The sequence below is a fragment of the Panthera leo genome, chromosome B1 (genome assembly GCF_018350215.1).
Source record: "Panthera leo isolate Ple1 chromosome B1, P.leo_Ple1_pat1.1, whole genome shotgun sequence".
In the NCBI taxonomy this organism is placed as follows: domain Eukaryota; kingdom Metazoa; phylum Chordata; class Mammalia; order Carnivora; family Felidae; genus Panthera; species Panthera leo.
This window is the reverse complement of record NC_056682.1, coordinates 159641114-159660439: the sequence shown is the minus strand read 5'-3', so window position 1 is coordinate 159660439 and position 19326 is coordinate 159641114. Positions and strand designations below refer to the sequence as shown.

At 39.1% G+C, this 19326-nt stretch overlaps 2 protein-coding genes across 6 annotated transcripts in view; one reads left to right on the top strand and one right to left on the bottom strand.

The window, feature by feature from the left end:
* PPAT (phosphoribosyl pyrophosphate amidotransferase) overlaps positions 1-19326 on the bottom strand; it is a 68040-nt gene that overhangs the window by 22256 nt on the left and 26458 nt on the right. The window contains exon 1 of one of the 2 annotated variants that reach the window (XM_042936307.1): positions 12516-12775. The exons of the other annotated variant lie outside the window; for it this stretch is intronic. Within the exon in view, the coding sequence (XP_042792241.1) occupies positions 12516-12643 (128 nt within the window). The 5' untranslated portion in view covers positions 12644-12775. Of the gene's footprint in view, positions 1-12515; positions 12776-19326 lie in introns of those variants that run through there. 2 annotated transcript variants of the gene reach the window in all.
* The window catches only part of PAICS (phosphoribosylaminoimidazole carboxylase and phosphoribosylaminoimidazolesuccinocarboxamide synthase), a 49565-nt gene that overhangs the window by 10258 nt on the left and 19981 nt on the right, over positions 1-19326 (top strand). The window contains exons 3-6 of one of the 4 annotated variants that reach the window (XM_042936313.1): positions 6597-6662; positions 9286-9422; positions 13459-13525; positions 17407-17604. In XM_042936313.1, coding sequence (XP_042792247.1) covers positions 6597-6662; positions 9286-9422; positions 13459-13525; positions 17407-17604 — 468 coding nt within the window. The other 3 variants (XM_042936311.1, XM_042936310.1, XM_042936312.1) reach the window with 3 other exon arrangements.

Here is a 19326-nt window from a genome sequence, read left to right as displayed (position 1 = left end):
GCCAGATAAAAACTGAGAGGGTTTTTAAAAACTGTCTGGTATGCTTATATGTTAATTTGGAATATGTTTACAAAATGTGAAACAGGAAATATTTACGGTCATTCTAGAAATTAACTTATTTTAAACTTTCCCATGAAAATAAAAGCAAAGGTATAAACCCATAAGAATCCCAGCAGCTAAATGCATAGGGAAAAAATTTAAACAGGTAAGGACTTTAGGCACAACTGCAATGCACAACTATTGAGGCACAAATTGCCACTGTACTATTTAGAAGATTTTGTACTGAGGTATAAAGATACAAATATTTATCTTCAGGATAAAAATTCACATCAAATACCTTTCTTTAAAAACAAGAACACAATAGGGGCACCTGGGTGGCTCAGTCGGTTGGGCATCCAACTTCAGCTCAGGTCATAGTCTCACATGGGTTCGAGCCCTGCTCTGGCTCTGGCTGACAGCTCAGAGTCTGGAGCCTGCTTCAGATTCTGTCTCCCTCTTTCTGCCCCTCTCCCAATTGCGCTCCATCTCTCTCCATCTCTCTCTCTCTCAAAAACAAATGGATATTAAAAAAAAATTTAAAAACAAAAACACAATAAAGTGATAAACATTCTTGTAAAAATAGGTAGAGGTCATTTTATTTTGATTTTATATATTCTACTAATGAAATATTGTAATCTGAGTTGCTATTGCCCCATATTGTTAACATTGACCCTTGGTCATAAAACTGATCTCCTAAAGGTTAATTTTTTTTTTTTTCCCCATCTTAAATGTATGCCAGGAGATTCCTTCTTATTTCAAATAAAAATCTAGCTAGAGCTGTGGACCTCCCGGATTCTAGATAACTACTTAGTTCCCTATTTAGAACTCCTGGAGATTTTGGTCTAGTGTAGGTTATAGGATGGGTTCAGGTACCTATATTTTTGTAAGATCATCAAGCACAGCCAGGGTTGAAAACCACAGCTACGTTGTCTTATTTAGAGAATAAGACCAGCAGAGGGCTGAAGAAAGTAATACATCAAATCCAGTCTGATTCCATTTAGGTGAGAAAAAATAGCCATTCCAATTATCACTTTAAAAAATGCATGACTAATGCCATATGAAAGAAGTTAATCACTGGGAAGAATCACAGAACTCATGGGCTATGCCTATCTATTACAATAAATAAGAAGAAATGGCCCATGACAATTGAATAACTACTTCTTTGCATCTAAAATAAATTTATTTTTCCCCCCACGTGAGGCACAGGCAAGGGAGTATAAAAGCAATCAGAATGTTACCAGGAAAACTGTGCCGGAAGAGAAATCTGTGTTTGACAATCTTGTGCATTACCTATCTCTTCTGAATAGACCTAAAATTGACTAAATTCATCTCCAGTATCAGTGCCTATTTATATGAGTTGGAATACTTCAATATCTGGGTATTCTTGCAAGTCACTGCTTTCTTGTAGAGGTAGCCAAAGGTAGATTGCTTCCGGCTCTGAGGGGTGGAGACAGACAGGCGTGCATGCATGCGTGCATGTATACATACATACATATATATCCTATTAGAGACCACTCTTATCATCAGCTTAAAAATCAGAAGTGAAAGACTACACTGTTCTCTTAAGAAGAATCTTAAAATGATCTATTTTCTTTTTGGATGTGGTAAAACATATCTCCAAAATTAAAATATGATTCACTATCCCCACAATTTCACAAAAATTAACAATGTGATGGCCAGCAGAGGGCACTAAATTATCTATTGTTAATAACTCAGAGGCTATTCCAAGTTTATTTTCTCAAATTCATTTATTTTGGTTTATTTATATTAAAACAAAAATTGGGAATAATTTTCTTCTAAATTAAATATTTAAAAAGTTTGGTAAATTTTGCATGCAATTTGGGTAATCTTAGCAGTAAAATTATCATAAGCTAATGTACTTTGATCACATGAACCACAATACTGAGAACCTTTAAATTTTTAATCCAACAGAAGAACCCAATAAAGATGTGATTGTTAAAATTTCAGAAAACCCAAAAATTATAAGTATGAAAAAAAGAAAGTTCAGACCTAGGTAAGCTGATAAATATAGGCAACTTGATAATTACAAAGGTGTGACCTGAGAGATTGCTTAAAATCTTTAAAAAATTAAAATCTGGTCTTTGTCCCCAGTTCCTGACACAGAGCTTCAAAAACCTTTGGAATTTCCAGTGGTGAAAGTCTTTTTTATTTATTTATTTTAAAAATTTGTTTTGATGTTTATTTTTGAGAGAGAGCGCGCACACGTGAGCAGGGAGGGGAAAAGACAGAGGGGGACAAAGGATCCTAAGCCGGCTCTGTGCAGACCAGAGACAGCCAGATGCGGTACTGCAACTCACCAACCCAGAGATCACAACCTGAGCTGAAATCAGAAAAAGAATGTTTATTTTAATGAGGTGTTCCAAGCTGCGTTTCTAAAGAGCTTCAAGATAGGAATGGTCACCAAAATGACAAACCTTGGGATTAAGAGGGTTCGAATTTTAGGCCACCCTGACCTCTAGCAGGGAAGTAACTTTGGAGACTAAGTTCAATCATGTGGCCAATGATTTAATTAATCACGTCATAATCATGTCAATAAAAACTGGCTTAGAAGAGCTTCCTGGTTGGTGAACACACTGATGTGCTGGGAGAGTGACAGGCCCTGACTCCACAGGGAGAGGGCATGGAGACTCTGCATCTAGGACCCTCCCAGACCTTACCCTATGTGGATCTTCATTTGGTTGTTCCTGAGTTCTATTTTTTATAATAAAACTGTAATCCTAATAGGACTTTCCTAAATTCTAGGAGTTGTTCTAGCTAATTATCAAACCTGAGGGGATTACTGCATCACCTAAGTTTGTAGCCAGTCAGCTGGAGTTGTGGCTGGCATGTGATGTAAGGGCAGTTTTATGCAAGAGTGAGCCCTTAAAGCTGTAGAGTCTGATGCTACCTAACTCCAGGTAGTGAGTGTGAGAAGTGAATGGCAGTGTATCAGTTGGGATAGAAACATAATAAAAACTAAATGCTTCTCTTTCCTTAAAATATGCTAAGTGTAGTGATTTCCACACTACCACTCTCCAATATAACATCTTATTTTCTGGGACTAACTACTCAAAATTTCTATGGGACACCTAATATCTGTTAATATTTCCATAACCCAGAAGTAGGACATGTACCTGAGCCTAGAACTGATGGTTTTAGTCACTTAGGTAAAATGTTATAAATTCAGATTCTGTTGAAATAAGGTTTGTCAATATTTACCTTGGACTTGTGCTCTCCAAAAAGTAGCCAGTGGGGTGAGGGTGGGAGAATGGCTTAGGCATGGATGAAAGAAGGTAAGTCTAGTTATAAAAGGGCAACCAGGAGTACCTGGGTAGCTCAATTGGTTAAGCATCTGACTCTTGATTTGGGCTCAGTCATGATCTCCCAGTTCATGAGATGGAGCCCCTTGTGGGGCTCTGCGCAGACAGTGCTGTCTGTGCAGAGCCTGCTTGAGATTCTTTCTACCTCTCTGCCCCCTCCTCCCCCCAACTCAAGCATACCCTCTCTCTCTCTCTCAAAATAAATAAACTTTAAAAAATAAAAGGGCAACCAGAGGAATCCTTATGGTGTTGGAACCCTTGATTATCTTGACCTTGATGGTGGTGACATGAACCTACAAGGCGATAAAATTATTATAAAATATAATACGAATACATAACTCACAGTGAGTAAAAAAGTAAAAAAGTAAAAAAAAGTAAAAGGGGAAATCTGAATCAGAATAGTGAACTGTATCAATGTCAATACCCTTCATTTATTAGTATATTATGGTTTAACAAAACGTTACCATTGGAGAAAACTGGGCCAAGTGTAGAAGGGATCTCTATTATTTCTAATAACTGCATGTGAATCTACAATTATCTCAATAAAAATTTCAATTAAAAAAAAAGTAGCCTATTAGGTAGCCTTTGTGGCTCCAAAATACAACCTGTTATTGAAGGTCTTAATGTTGGTAAAAGCTAAAATTCATTCTAGTCTTACTGTGCAAACATGTCCTTAAAATAAGAAGATCTGGTCCTATCCTCATATAAATCTCCACATAGCTATTGCTGCATAAGCTTATAGGCCCCCTAACCACCTCTGGCCTCACTTGTCTATTTGTAATAACTACTGGGGGCACCTGGGCAGCTCAGTCAGTTGAGCGTCTGACTTCGGCTCAGGTTCGTGGATTCGAACCACGAGCTCTGTGCTGACAGCTCAGAGCCTGCAGCCTGCTTCAGAATCTTTGTCTCCCTCTCTCTTTGCCCCTCCTCTGCTTGTAGTCTTTCTCAAAAATAAATAATGAAAAAAATTTAAAAAAACCAAAACACTGTGTAGTTTTATCCAGTTTTACAACAATCATTACAAGCAACAGCACAGACAATAGTAGTAACACAATGCTTTTAATGTTTTATATTTGACAGAGAGAGAGAGAGAGAGAGAGAGAGAGAGAGACCGCGAGCGAGCATGAGCAGGGGAAGGGCAGAGAGATGGATACAGGGCTTGAACTCACCAACCGTGAGATCATGACTTGAGCCAAGTCAGACACTTAACAGACTGAGCCACCCAGGCACCCCAAATTAAAAAAGATAATAATAATGTCCCAGTGTATAGGAAAGTACAGGAGGGAAAGAAAACTATCATAGCATCAATACAGCAATCCAACATATGCATATAAGGAAGAGCTTTCCCCAAACTACAGCTGACTTATAAACATCCTATATGTACAGAGCTACACTACAATAAATGTATATTTACCAAGCTAAGCACCATCAGTTCCTTAAAATATTTACCTGTCTGCTGTTAACCTCTCAACATGAAAATTGCTAAGACCACTTAATCTTTTTTTTTAAGTTTATTTATTTTGAGAGAGACAGAGACAGCATGAGTGGGGGAGGGGCAGAGAGAGAGGGACAGAGAATCCCAAGCAGGCTCTGTGTGTAGTCAGTACAGAACCCAACGTGGGACTCGAACCCAAGAACCGTGAGACCGTGACCTGAGCCAAAATCAAAAATCAGATGTTTAATCGACTGAGCCACCCAGGTGCCCCCAGACCACTTAATTTTAAGGTCTTTTCTCTGTTTATATGTATTGCAGAAAGGATCATTCTCAGTTACAATGAGGATCAAATGAAAAAGAGATGTTAAGTTCTTTGTCAAGCATTAAAATACAACAATGAAACATATTACAAAATTGGGTCTAAAAGTGCTATCATATTCCCAAATACTGCATACTGTGCCTTGAGACTTTTAAAGCAGAATACTTCCAAGATTTTCAAGGTGGTGAATCCTACAAAGGCATTTTAAAATTTGGTTAGAGATAACAAATGTTCTTGGCTATGAGGTTACAGTTTTGATGGTGGAATCCAGCATTACTATTTTCTCAGTATAATCTTCAATTGCAAAAGTAAATTTGAGTTTTGTGAACAACAAATATACACTGCTCTTTTCTTTGCTTTCTGACAGAGGAAGACACTGTAAGTACAGCCTCAGAAGAGGTGGACAGCCCCACAGCACTACAGAGTATCACTGGGTCAGGTACAGGGTCTAAATTGTTGAATTAAAAAAAATTTTTTTTGTATTTAAAGCTAATATATATATATATATATATATACACAGTTTAAGAAGTTACACCAAGACTCTCCTGTTTGTAAAAATCCAGCGAAGATTACCTATTGATGAAAAGCAGCTAAATTATTCTCACCAACATTGGAGATTAATCTGCCTTATAATTTTTAAAATATCTTATTTGAATATGAACATATGAAAAAGTTTTGACCCTCACATTGAAGTCATTATATTTCTCAGTGCTTTATGTCAATCCAGGTTGTTTTAAATGAATGATATTCAAATACAAGATTTATCTATAAGTTTGTATAATTGTAAATCACATTGATTTATAGGTAATCATATTCCTTTAGAAGATGCTAAAAATCATTTACAGATTATAACAGTGAGCGACACAGAGGCTGGAAAACACTGGTGTGACAATGAGGTCAGAGCGCTTATACACATATGGTCTGATGAAAAAATTAAGCAAACGCTTGAAAGGGCCACAAGAAACAAAGAAATATTTGAGGAAATTGCCAGAAGACTAATGCAGTTTGGAATAGACAGAGACTGGAAACAATGTCGTACCAAATACAAAAATTTAAAATATGAATACAGAGTTTTACAAAAGAAAAATGGCAACCCTCAAAGAAAAATGAGATTTTATGAAGAAGTTGACTGCATCTTAAGAGGACCAGCTCTCAGAACTGCCAAATGGAAACATGGTAACCTTGAAATTGACTTTTTAAAATAAAATTTCTCTTAACTTTTTCTTTGTATTGTAATGTAGTAAAAAATTCCTCAAAAATAAAACCCTCACACTACTGTATGTTCAAATGACTCAAATGACCCAATAAATTTAAGTAAAGAATTTCAATTTCTTTCCAAACCTTATACTAAAATATTCCTAATTCTTAAACTCATTCTTCATTTGTCCAACTGCTTTGATATTCTTACTTTACTGAACTCAAATCTGGAAGGCCAATGTATTTTAAATGTCATATAATGATTCTTTTCTTATGTTCTTTTAAGAATTTTTTGAAGGTCATGCCAAAAACCCAAGAACTCTGAGCATCAAAAGAAAAGCACATGAAGATGGTAAGAGCTTGAGAAATGCCAAGTTCTTCCACACTGAAAACAACTTCCGTTGCTTTTTCCTGATAAAAGATATTTATTCCTGTCCTTGACAGTTTAGACTAAATATAATGTTTATAAGCTGTGAGAGCAAAAAAGACTGAGCAATGATTTCTTTCATAGCTCATTAAGAGTGAAAGTAACAGAGTAAATGGAAAATTTCCCAGAGTCAGAAATTTCTGCACAACTGTCCATTCATCATGAGCCTTTAAATTACTATTTGCAATGATTGCTATCAGAATACTGGGATAGAAAAGGAAAAAAACCCACAAAGTAGTAAATCTGGAATTTTAGTTTTCTCTAAAGGTAGTTAGTAGAGGGTGTAACATTTTAGTAACTCTACAAATAAGTCAAATTAATTATGTGAGCTATAATTCCAAACTGACTCATTACAGCTGTCAGAAAAGGTAATACGAGGTAGTATAGCATATGAAAGAAAAAAAATTGCAGAATAGAGGAAAAAGCACTGGACTGAGACTCAGAAAACCTGAGTTCTAATTTCTCTTTGACACTAATAACTCAACACAGAGCAAATCACTGCATCTCTCTGGATCTTTAGGATAATCCAACTTCAGCATTTTATAGGTTTATAATCAAATTATTTTGAGTATATACAAATAGTTTAACAGCTTAATATTTACAAAGTGAACACACCCATACAACTACCACTCAAATCAAGATATAAAACATTACACCCAGTCATTAATCATCTTGCTAGCCCCTATAAAGGTTATCATTCTTCTGACTTCTATTACCATAGATTAAATTTGGAATCATACAAGATGTTCTTACTTTTCTGGTATGTGTTAATGTCAAGCTACTTTGACTAAACACTGTGAGATTCATCCATGATTTTACTTGTAGTAGGAGTTTGCTTTTTCACTACTGCTGAATATTCCATATATGAATATACATACCACCACCTTCTTTATCCATTCCACTCTTGGACATTTCCATTGTTTCCAGATGGGGACTATTACAAATAATGCTATAAAAATTCTTGTACCTGTCTTCCAGTAAACATATGTATGCATTCCTAGAGAGTACATACCCAGGAGTTGGACGGAAGGTCACGGGTATACATATATCTAGGTACAGTTCTTCCAAGTACTTTACGTATATTAATGCATTTACTTCCTACCACAACTCTAAGATGTAGGTGCTATCATTATACACAATTTATAGAGAAGGAAATAGAGGCATAGAAAAGTCTGTGCTCTTGAACCATCTGGCTAACACTGCCTGTCTGGGAGGTCCAGGGACCACAATGGCCCTGTGAAGTACAGTATTCCTAGCACTGACCACAGGGCCTTATATATACACAACAGAAGCTTAAGTATTTTTCTTTTTTTTTTTTAAATATTTTTTTAATGTTTTTATTTATTTTTGAGACAGAGAAAGACAGAGCATGAGCAGGGGAGGGGCAGAGACAGAGGGAGACACAGAATTGGAAGCAGGCTCCAGGCTCTGAGCTGTCAGCACAGAGCCCGAAATGGGGCTCGAACTCACAGACCGTGAGATCATGACCTGAGCTGAAGTCGGACGCTTAACCGACTGAGCCACCCAGGCACCCCCGCTTAAGTATTTTTTGAATAAAGTATTAGATAATAACTGGAACCTCCCTACTCTCCATGACCCTTATTATCTCAAGTGAGATGAAAATATTATTCTCCATTTTTGGACCTAAAGTCCAAGTCAGATGAGTTGCCTGAACTTTTCCTATGCCCTATAGTGTATATGCTACTGAAAAGGAAAACTGCTAAGGGCTAACCACACAAAAATATTATTCCCAACCCACTGGATTTTGCCCATTGAACCTGTAAGTACATAAGTCTAGCCCAACAAATGACAAAACAGACTCAGAAGTTAGGAGACTTGCCCAAGATCAAACTGATGTTACTAGGAAAAGGAAAATTGCTAAGGGCTAACCACACAAAAGTATCATTTCCAACCCACTGGATTTTGCCCACTGAACCTTTAAGTACATAAGTCTAGCCCAACAGATGAGAACACAGACTCAGAAGTTAGGAGACTTGCCCAAGATCAAGTTGACGTTGCTAGGAAACCTAGGACTAGATTTCCCAAGTCTCAATGTTATTTCCAATATTGACCAGAATGAAAAAGCAGTGGTACTTTGAAACTCTTTTAGGGATAGATAAATTCTGCTTCAAACTAATGCAAAAAGCAAAGTTATAAATAATAATTATAACTGGAAAAGTTTAAAACACTTATGACTGAAAACTGAGAATCATTAAATTATAAAAGTAATTGAATTAAAGTCTTTCAAAACCAAAGACTGGAAAAATTAGCAAGGACAGTTTTAACATAAGTCACTTCCCCAACCAAGGATATGTGAAACTATAGAAATGTGACATATTTGGTCATTATTACTAAGAGATGAATATCAAAATAAAGTTATTACCAGCCTTAAATTTGGCAACTCAAAGCAAGTTCTCTGACAATCTATTCCTGTGTACTCCAACAAACTAAATGAAGATAAATGGAAACTAATTCCATAAAGGTTGTCTGAGTGCATCTTTCTCACAAGTAGCCTTTCCAGTGATAATATTATATGCTCTGTTTACAGAACCAGTGTCTGTATCTCTTAAGAAAACTGCTCCTGAGATCACTGCAAATCGGTTTCCTCAGAGCATAACACAACGAAAAGATTCTACAGAATGTTTCTACAGACAGGAGACCCCCTACGTGATCCAACTTCATCAGGTAAATCTCAACGTTTTTAGAAGTATGAAAATGTTTATCAGTTGTAGGGTTCAATTCCTAACCCAGGGAAATTATAAGTCACTGAAAGAGCAGGCATTTTCATCTCCTAATTAACCAAGAAAAGGCGAACTAGTTGATTCATCGGATAAATCTATGAAACTTTAATAATTCCTTTCATGGAATCTTCAAAATACGTCCATGTCATTCTAGCCTCCAGAAAACATGCTTGTGGTTTAAACATGAAAATTTCTTTTTTTTTAATTTATTTATTTATTTTGGGAGACAGCAAGTGCAGCATGAGTGGGGGGAGGGGCTGACAGCACAAGGAGCCTGACACAGGGCTTGATCTCATAAACCATGAGATAGTGACCTAAGCTTAAATCAAGAGTCAGATGCTTAACCAACTGAACCACCCAGGTGCCCCTTAAACACGAAAATGTCTGATCTACAAAGGTGTGTGTGGTTTGTTCAGAACTCTGCAAACCACTGAAACATAGTTTTTAGAACTGAAAAAGCATGTGGTGATTAAATGTATGTGGCATGAAGACACAGACACAGAGTTTACAGCTAAAGAGGACACTGAAAATGTTAAATTAAAATTCCCCTTGACAGAAAGTAGAACTATGGAATAAATCTGCAAATAGCCAGAACTACTAGAAAGAAAGTACTTCTGGATGAACCCATCTGTATTAAGTATCCAGTACATGACTATCTAGTGATTGATGTTCTATTTGTTTTTACATGAAATACATATTATAACTTTCAGGTACGCTATTATCCCCAAAACTAAATATTTTACATCAGATTATGCCTAAGACAAAAACAGAACCAAATACAATGCAAAAGTGATAACAACCTCACCTTCTAGATTCCATGATTTAAAAAGATAATGCATGAGAAATAAATTCCTTCATCAAAAAGGAAAAAAAAAATCCAACAATAGAATTGTACTACTGTGGTTTTAAAACAACTAACGATTGAGTGGAAGTAGGTGAGGAGGTACAGACCTCTGCAATGGACCACCGCTTGCCAGTGTACAGTGTATATAACTAACTCTACTATATACTAAACTATGATAACCTATCTAAGGCATCCAGTTCTAATGTTCCTTGATTCAATGTCATTGAAAAACATCAGTTCTTAATCTCTGAGCCCTACCTACTAGTTCAGAGTAGATTTTATCTTTAAGACATTAGGGAGATACTCTTCCAATCCGAGTCAGTTCCTCTAAAAAGTAGGGATTTCTGCTAATTCAAAATTTTGAATTGGATAAAATTATGGGAGAGGAACAGCCTCCTCAGTACCCCTTAATGATTCTATGCCTACACAAGGAAAATCTTAAACAGTTTTTTCCATTAATATATTTGTGCCTCAGAAGCTACTGGGTTCCTTGCCACTGTTATTGAAAACATCACAAGGTCAATCTTCAAAACCAGGTTAACAAAGATTTACTTGGCCAAATGAGCAGTCTCATAGAATCCATTTATCATTGCTCTATTATAATTACATTTTTATTGCTCTTATCTTGTATTGTCTAATTGCATAATGCTTTCACATAAAAGCAACTACAGAAAAGTACATGTAGCTAGGAATCAAGTTGTATTCACTTGAAAAAAAAAGTCCTTTTTTCTTCCAGCACATATTTAAAGGAGAGACTGAAGATGAACATTCTGAGTTATTTTAGTTAAAAAGTAAATAATTAAAAAAAAAAATCAAGGTCAGTTCATTTGTCTCCCACAGACTGCCAGGCAACTCTATAAAGATCCCTCGTTTCTGCACACCTCTTACCTTCAGAGAATATCCACAATAACTTATCCCAAGATGTTATAAACTAATGTTGCTCTGCACTACCATATAAGTAGATTTTAGTTTTTCCTTGGATTCTGTATCTAATCTTCTCAAAAAAATGTACAGTATTTTAAGACAAGATTTCTATTAGGGTCAACCCACAAGTATCCAAGTTAGAGTCATTCAAGTTAAAAATATTCTTTTTGATTCCTCCCAGACTCTAAGTCACTCTCAGCATTTAAGGAGGCGTACACAAGATGTGAAACAAACTCAAGTATTTGCGATCCTGAAAAGATCAAAAAGACTTACATTTCAAGTTTGGTGAGGGGAAGCAAATCATTTGTAATTCATTTATACTTGTTGCTCCCATATTGCTGATAAGTTTTATCGCCAAGTTCCTTAACTGTTCTAAAAGTTGTTGCTGCAGTTACTGCCTTATGAAAACTTTGTAATACTTTCAGCGATAATGTTAAATCTAGATTTATAGCAAATTCCAGGTAGTAAAAAACGGAACGATCACAGAAGCCAAGTTATTTTTTAACTCAAAGGGATCTACCAAAAATCTGTATGTATCCTGTCATACAGGAACTGCTCCCTTTTAAATAAAGAAGGGAGTTACTTCTTGGCATCTTCTTACAACCTTTTCCTTCATTATCTGAAACCCGTGCATCTTTTTCAGATGCACTATTTCCTGTGATTGGTTTATTTTCAGTTAATTTGTATGAGATCTACAACCAGGAGTTCCTTTTGAATATCAACTAGCTGTTTCCGGGGGTATGAACTCTAGAATTCCTAAATTCTCATAGCTGTGCCTACATTCAAATCTCCAGTCTGCTCAACAGCAGCCTTGCCCTTGCAAACAAAAGCTTGTGGTGGGCTGAAGGCTCCGCGCGAACACCTCAAGGTGTTGTAGGTCCTGGACCAGCAGCCACGCCACACAAACCTTTTTCAAAAGCAGCTCCAGGCTCTGCAAGATTAAGTCGGGGAGAAGTTCCGACCCGCCTAACCCTAGAGAACCGGAGCCTTAACAAATTGGCCAGACTTGTGAGGGGTGCATACTGGGAGGAGGGGAGCCCCTGAACAGCACTAGGGCTTGAGAGGGAGAAGTCCAGGGATGCAAGGTGGTGCCCGCGCACGCCTTGGCCACCTAGTCGATGCCACAGGCAGATACCAATCCAGGTAGAAGAGGTCTGGCCTCCTGGCCCTCAGGCGCGCACGAGCTCGCTAACACGGGCCGCGGGAAACAGCTTGTGCTGAAGAAGCAGCACACGCGCCGCCACCCCCACCCCTCAGCCGGTTGCTCACCGGTGCTGCAGACCCACAAGTCCCAGAGTGATCACATGCGGTACATCTAGCTGCGTGGGCCACTCTCCTGAGGCGATGCACCCGAAGACGCCACATTCCTCTCGGATTCCCAACTCCTCCAGCTCCATGTCGCTGCCGAAAGCACGTGGAGGGACCTGCCGCCGCGGCAGCGGCCTGAGCACCAACCAGCTGCCCGCTCGGCCCTTACGCCTCAAGCTCGCTTCCTTCCCAGCCGCACGACCCTAGCTACTGCGGCGGCGCGCGCTTTCCCAAAGCAAGCGTGATTAGCTCGCCCCCTGCCACCCTGCCCCGCCCCTTCAGTATCCACCAATGAGCGTGGAGGGGGCTAGAGGCTCCTTGGCTGAGAGGAGGAGTCACAGACGCCTAGGGTGGAGCTAGTCCTCCGCCGGAGCCCTACGGGGAGCTGCTTTTGCTGCACGTGGAAATCTCCGTTATTTTCCAACATCCAAGGTTAGGGTGATGAAAGTAGTAGGGTTAATGTCATTTCTCTGCCAGAAGATGTAAGTTTTGTATGCTCCTCCGCACATGCTTTCCCCCGGCCGTCATTATTTGGTACGCTCCAACCTATGAACCTCTCTCGCTGAGGAGAAGGGGGCTGGTCAGCGAGCCTCTGTAGAGTCGGGAGGGGCCGCCAGTGCGCGCCACTTTTCGCCTCTTCTGGAACAGCGCCCGCGCGGGGTGGTAGGGGCGGGGGGAAGCTTGCGTCTCTGCGTCTGCGCGGCGGGAAGCCTCGGGGGTAAAGCTAGCTCCCGGAGCCGAAGTTCCGCCGGGGCGGCAGAGAAGACAGGCATTCCTCCGGACTGTGGTACTAGCTGAGAGCCTGAGTCTGCGCTCCGGAATACCAGGCCTGGCCGGGGGTGTGTCTGTGCGCCGCCCTCCCTTCCCCGCCGGGTGAGCTTCTCTGACCACTCCTCTTTTCCAGAGCCCTGCCTCTGTTCCCAGCGCGGCGTTTGCCCCCAGCCCACGCAGGATAATGGCTACAGCTGAGGGTGAGTAACAGGCATCCCCAGGAATATTCCGGGGACTCCCTGCCCTCCCGCCTGGAGCTTGCGAGCTCGGTGCGGACACGTGCGCGCCCTGCGGCCCTCCTGGCTGCCTCTCCCACCCCCGGGCGGTGTCTGGTCTCCCTGCAGCCTTCTCTTTAGGCCGCTGGGCGTGTGGACACGTGGCCCAGGCACCGCCAAAAGAGGCGTAGGAAACCCAGCCCTCCGGGGCCTCTCCGAACTTTCTGAAATACTCGGAACTGACTCTGGATTGGGGAAAGGAAACGAAGTAGAGAAAGAGTGATTACAAAGAGAAATGGTCAGGGGTTGGAGAGGTGCCTGAAAATCATGTTGGTAATCAATAGATATTGCAAAACAATCACAGAAACGTGTGGATTTTTCAAAGTCCTGCTTTTCCTATTAGGTTAATAATAACCTGCTATCTCCTTAAAGTTAATAATTGAATTTACTGAAAATTTACTTTTTTTTCTGTCCAGATTTTGTATGTGTGTGTGTTTTATAGTCTTTTGATGCCATGATGGCTTTGAAGAGCTCCAAAAGCACCAGGCAAAAAGTTGCCTTGCTTTAGTTTGCATTTATAGTTACATAATCATTTTATCTGTGAGTGATTAGATCCTCAGGAAAAATAGCTTGTGACATTTATGCTGGTTAAGTGTGTTTTTCCCCACACGCCCAATTTTTAAATTTATGATGAACCAACTTGTTTGTGTTGGCTAGTCAGTACATTGTCTTCCACAAAGAAAATTGAACTTAGGTAAAAATATATATATATATAGACCAAACAAAAAGATCCAGATGATAACGAGTAACAACTCCATAAAATCAGGGTATTAGAGCAGGTCTTTTCTTCCATACATCCAAACTGGTAGAATCTAACTGGCAGGTTAATCTTTCTCAAATGGCACTTTTATGATTTCTAAATGGCACTTCCATGCTCAAAAATGTTCAGTGGCAACCCAAGAGCTATTAAAATTCAGTCTGAAGACCCTTTCACCTCCTGCATACTGTTTTCTTCCTATCCCTTCAACCCTAACTTTGATTTCTCTGTCTTGTGAATCCTATACCTATATTCCAGTTAGGTTAATTCACCAAGTTCACTCATCTGTGTTAATTTATGCGGTGTCTAGGAGAACAGTGCCAATAGAAATATGTAAAACTCTATGTAACTATGGTTTCTAGTAGTCACGTTTTAGGAAGTAAAATGAAACAGGTGAAATGAATTGTAAATATATGTAGCCCAGTATATCCAAAACTATATCGTTTCCGCATGTAATCAATATTTGTAAATGTGTGATATTTTGCATCCTTTTTTTTTCCCCATCTTGAAATCCATTGTGTATTTTAAACTTAACTCATCTCAATTTGGAGTAGCCGTGTTTCATATTTCATGACCAAATGTGGCTAGTGGCTCCCTTACTCCAGTAGGGGAACAGCCCTAGACTTTTTATCTCCTCTCTGTGGAAGTTCTATACATTTCAAGACTCTTAAATTTCAGTGCCACAAATTATTTTCAGTCATCAGTCTTTTCTGAATTCATCTGCTAGTTCTTAGTAGGCGTTTTGGCACTTGTAATATATGTCTCCTATGAGTATGTTTTTTCTATCCATTAATTGAAATTCCTACCCTGTTTAACAACTAGGTAATAAATATGGATTCAACTGAATTGTGGATGTGCAGTAGTTAAAAACTTTCTTTTGCCTTGTAGCTAACCTAGGAAACATCCTTGACTTTCCCCCTCTTTTATCCCTATGTTGAATGAGTGGTTCTTAAAACTTTTACCTTTTAAATATCTTGAGCCTTTCAACCACTGCTTTTTCCTTAGACCAGGACATTTCTTGGGCTGTATTGCTGCAAGAGCATCCTAACTGGTCTTTCAATCTTTAGTTTTCTTCCATCCACCCCTTCCTCATTTCATTTTCCACGCAGCAGCCATAATCTTTCTAATATAGGAATCTGTCATTTTGCTGAAGTGTTTAAAAGCCACATGGTTGTTTTTAGGATAAAATCTACACATTATCAACATGATGTATGAGGCCTAAAGAATGAATAGTGAAATGCAAGGGAAGGAAACTGTTTGGGCCAAGAGAGAACATGTCAAAAGCCTGTGAGTGGGATATAGAAATTCATTCATGGAAGTTAGAGTTCTGGGAAGGGAATCAAGAAATGTGAAGTTGGAGCACTAAGCTGAGGCTCTATCTTGAGGAGCCTTTTAAACCTTGTCGGTGAGTCAGGACATTATGATAGGGTGGGGATTCATCCTCTAGATTAGGTACCCTGCAGTGGCAACTATTAAACTGAATTGTAACTGGTTTAATGGTTACCTCTGCTAGCTGGTGATCTTACCCCTGCCCAATTCTTCCTTGTCTTATCTCCTGCCATTCTTTTTTACTCTCAGCTGCTGCCCTCCTTCCCCTACCCTATAGCAGTGCATGCACACACAGTGTTCCAACCATATTGAAGTTCTGCCATGTACTGTTTTACCCCATGGTCACTGTCACTACCTACCCCTTTTCCTCTTCTGGCTAAGTGTTTATCCTTCCTCTGATCGCAACCTAATCCTCACTTTGTTCCAGCCTTTCTTCTCTGATGTCTAGACTAGGTTAGGCGGGCCTGCTGTGAACCTGTTATCCTATAGTCTGTTTCTCACATCATACTTGTTATGATGTCCTGTTTAATTTCAGCTTCCCTCAGGCTCAGGTCTCATGAGAACAAGAACTCTCTCTTGTTTACTGGTATATCCCTAGTGTACCTGGCGCACAGACACTAAAAAATGCCAATACCAAGAATGAGTCCTTGTTCTGGGAATGTGAGGGTGATTTCTTCCCTTGGAAATTTTAAGTCCTTAAACTTCTGTTACCTCTGATCTTCATCTAAATCATTCTTTCTAATGACCAGAGTCTACTTTTTTTAGGTCTGTGACCTGCATCAAAATTAGAGTCTCTTGTACTCACTTCCTCACAATTTCCTACATCTTAGTGTGGAGAAAGGATTAACAGTGAGGGATAGGGAAGAAAGATTAAGAAATAACCACCTGGGTGGTTCAATCAGTTAAGCGTACAACTCTTAATTTCGGCTCAGGTCATGATCTCACAGTTTGTGAGATCAAGCCCAGCATCAGGCTGTATGCTGTCAGTGTGGAACCTGCTTAGGATTCTCTCTACCCCTGTCTCTCTGCCTCTCCCATGTTCGTGCACATGCTTGTGAACTTAAAAAAAAATAGAGGCTCTTGGAAATGGGCTAACTTCAGTGGGGGGGGGGGTGCCTCTCCTTGCACATTAACTAAACATCAAGAAACCCTGCTGGCTGAACTTTGCCATTTTGCCTGCTACAGAAAGCTCTGAGGCTGTAGCCTGCTTGGGATTCTCTCTCCCCCTCTCTGTCTGCCCCTCCCCTGCTTGTGCTCTGTCTCTCTCAAAATAAATAAAAAACTTTAAAAAAAATTTTTTTATTTTCTCTAGTTTGATTGTAAGAATATGGTATAAGATACACATAACGGACAAAACACATGTTACCCAAGCATTTAACATTACCTCTTAACAGATAACGTTGATCTTCTGATCAGCAGTAAAATATTAGTTAAGATTTGGGAGAGTAAAAGTTATATGCAGATTTTCAACCCTAAACCCCACATTGCTCAAGGGTCAATTGTAATTATTTACATAGTTCTAATTTTTCACAAAATTGTGTGAATCAAATATGATGCCTGTGAAAATACTTTGTAGGGTATAAGGTTCTATGCAGGTGAATGAATTTTTATTAAAATTATTAACCACTTTGTATGTTCCCTGATTCATCATTCTAGATAATTCAGTCTTCAATTAGGAAATTTTTCCCTGAAATCTGATGCTTCCGTTTTATTTCCACAGTGCTGAATATTGGTAAAAAACTCTATGAGGGTAAAACAAAAGAAGTCTATGAATTGCTAGATAGTCCAGGAAAAGTCCTCCTTCAGTCCAAGGACCAGATTACAGCAGGAAATGCAGCCAGAAAGAATCACCTGGAAGGAAAAGCTGCAATCTCAAATAAAACTACCAGTTGTATTTTTCAGTTATTACAAGAAGCAGGTAAGTGGCTCTCCCAATAGCCTCCACTTTCATATTCTCTCTCACACACACATACTGGTCCTTTTCATGGGGGAAATGACATTATTTGGATTAACAGCTTGTTGAGTACCAGGTATATTTTTCAGTTGTTATAGGAAAACAGGTAGGTGCCTCCCTGCACAATCTCCTTCCTTTTGAGTGTGCACATACACACAGGGCACACTCTGATCTCTTTCATCGGGAGTTGACATTATTTGGGTTAACAGCATGTTTTTGGGGATGTCTCACAAGCTAAGCTTTAAATTAAATCAAACCAGGAACTCTTAAATTTCACTATAACACTTTACTGAACTTGGAATTAGTAATGCCATTTAGTTAAGGAATCTTAACAGTTTGCTGTGGTCTTTCTCTGGCACACATATATTTTATGTAACTTTTCTCTCCTAGGACATCTTCCTAGGAGAGACTTCTCTATGAAGGAGGCCTATTCTGATGTTAGGTAGTTGTAATTGGAGAGTTGAAATTTGGTACCTGCAATTCTGGGCATTTACTCTTTGCTCTGCCCCTTGGAGATAAGACAGAATTTCAAATCCCTTTTCCACTTGAAAGCCCTGAAAAGCATTTGAAGATTGCCACACCTTCTCACCCTGTCCCAAGTGAGGAATTTAAACTAGATCAAAGATATCCAAGGTTACCTCCTACTCTAAAACTGAAAGAAGCCTATTTTCTATAGAGACATCTATTCAAAAGGATGAAATTAAGATCAGAACTTTCTATGGAGGGCACTTGGAGTAAAGAAAGGGGAATTAAGATAATGGGCTTTTCTGCAGGGATTCAGTTAACAGCTGATTTGTCTGTAGTGTAGGAAACCTCTGTTAATAAAAGATTTGAGCTCTTCTGGGGCTCCTGGCTGGCTCAGACAGAAAAATGTATGACTCTTGATCTCAGGGTCATGAGTTCAAGTCCCACGTTGGGTGTGGAGATTACTTAAATAAATGAACTTTAAAAAAATTTTGAGCTCTTTCCCTCAAGTGTAAAAGGCCTCATTGCCTGGGATCACTCAATCTTTGAACCCTCCAGTTCCTTACCTATAAAATAAAAGCTTAGTTTTTTACTACCCTAGTTCTAACTTTATAATTTAATAGTTTTGTCTCCTTTTACTTCCCAGTTGCCCTTTCATTTCTTAGAGCTTCCAGTAAGCGTTTTATTTATTTTCAGAGAGAGAATCCCAAGCAGGCTCTGCACTAACAGTGTAGATGCGGGGCCCAAACTCAAACTGTGAGATCATGACCTAAGCTGAAATCTAGGGTTGGATACTCAACTGACTAAGCCACCCAGGCGCCCCAACAATAAAGTATTTTTTAACTAAGGTATGTACATTTTTTTAGACATGGTGATATTGCATACTTAATAGACCACAGTATAGTATAAAATATAACTTGTATATGCATGGGAAACCAAAAAATTCATTTTGATTTGTTTTATTGTAATAATTGCTTTATTGTGGTCTGGAACCGAACCCTCAATATCTTTAAGGTATTGCAGGACTTTTTTACCACAATACCCAGTATTCGTTGTCTCCCTGCTTCAAAGAATGAAGAGGTGGACACAAAATGAGCAGTGGGCAGAAGTTTATTAGAGTATAAGAAAGTAAGAATAGTAGGAAAGCTCTCATTACTGAGAAGGAACATTTGAAAGTGAATGCTTGAGGACTCTAAGCTAGGGTCCTTTGTTTTTTGTTTT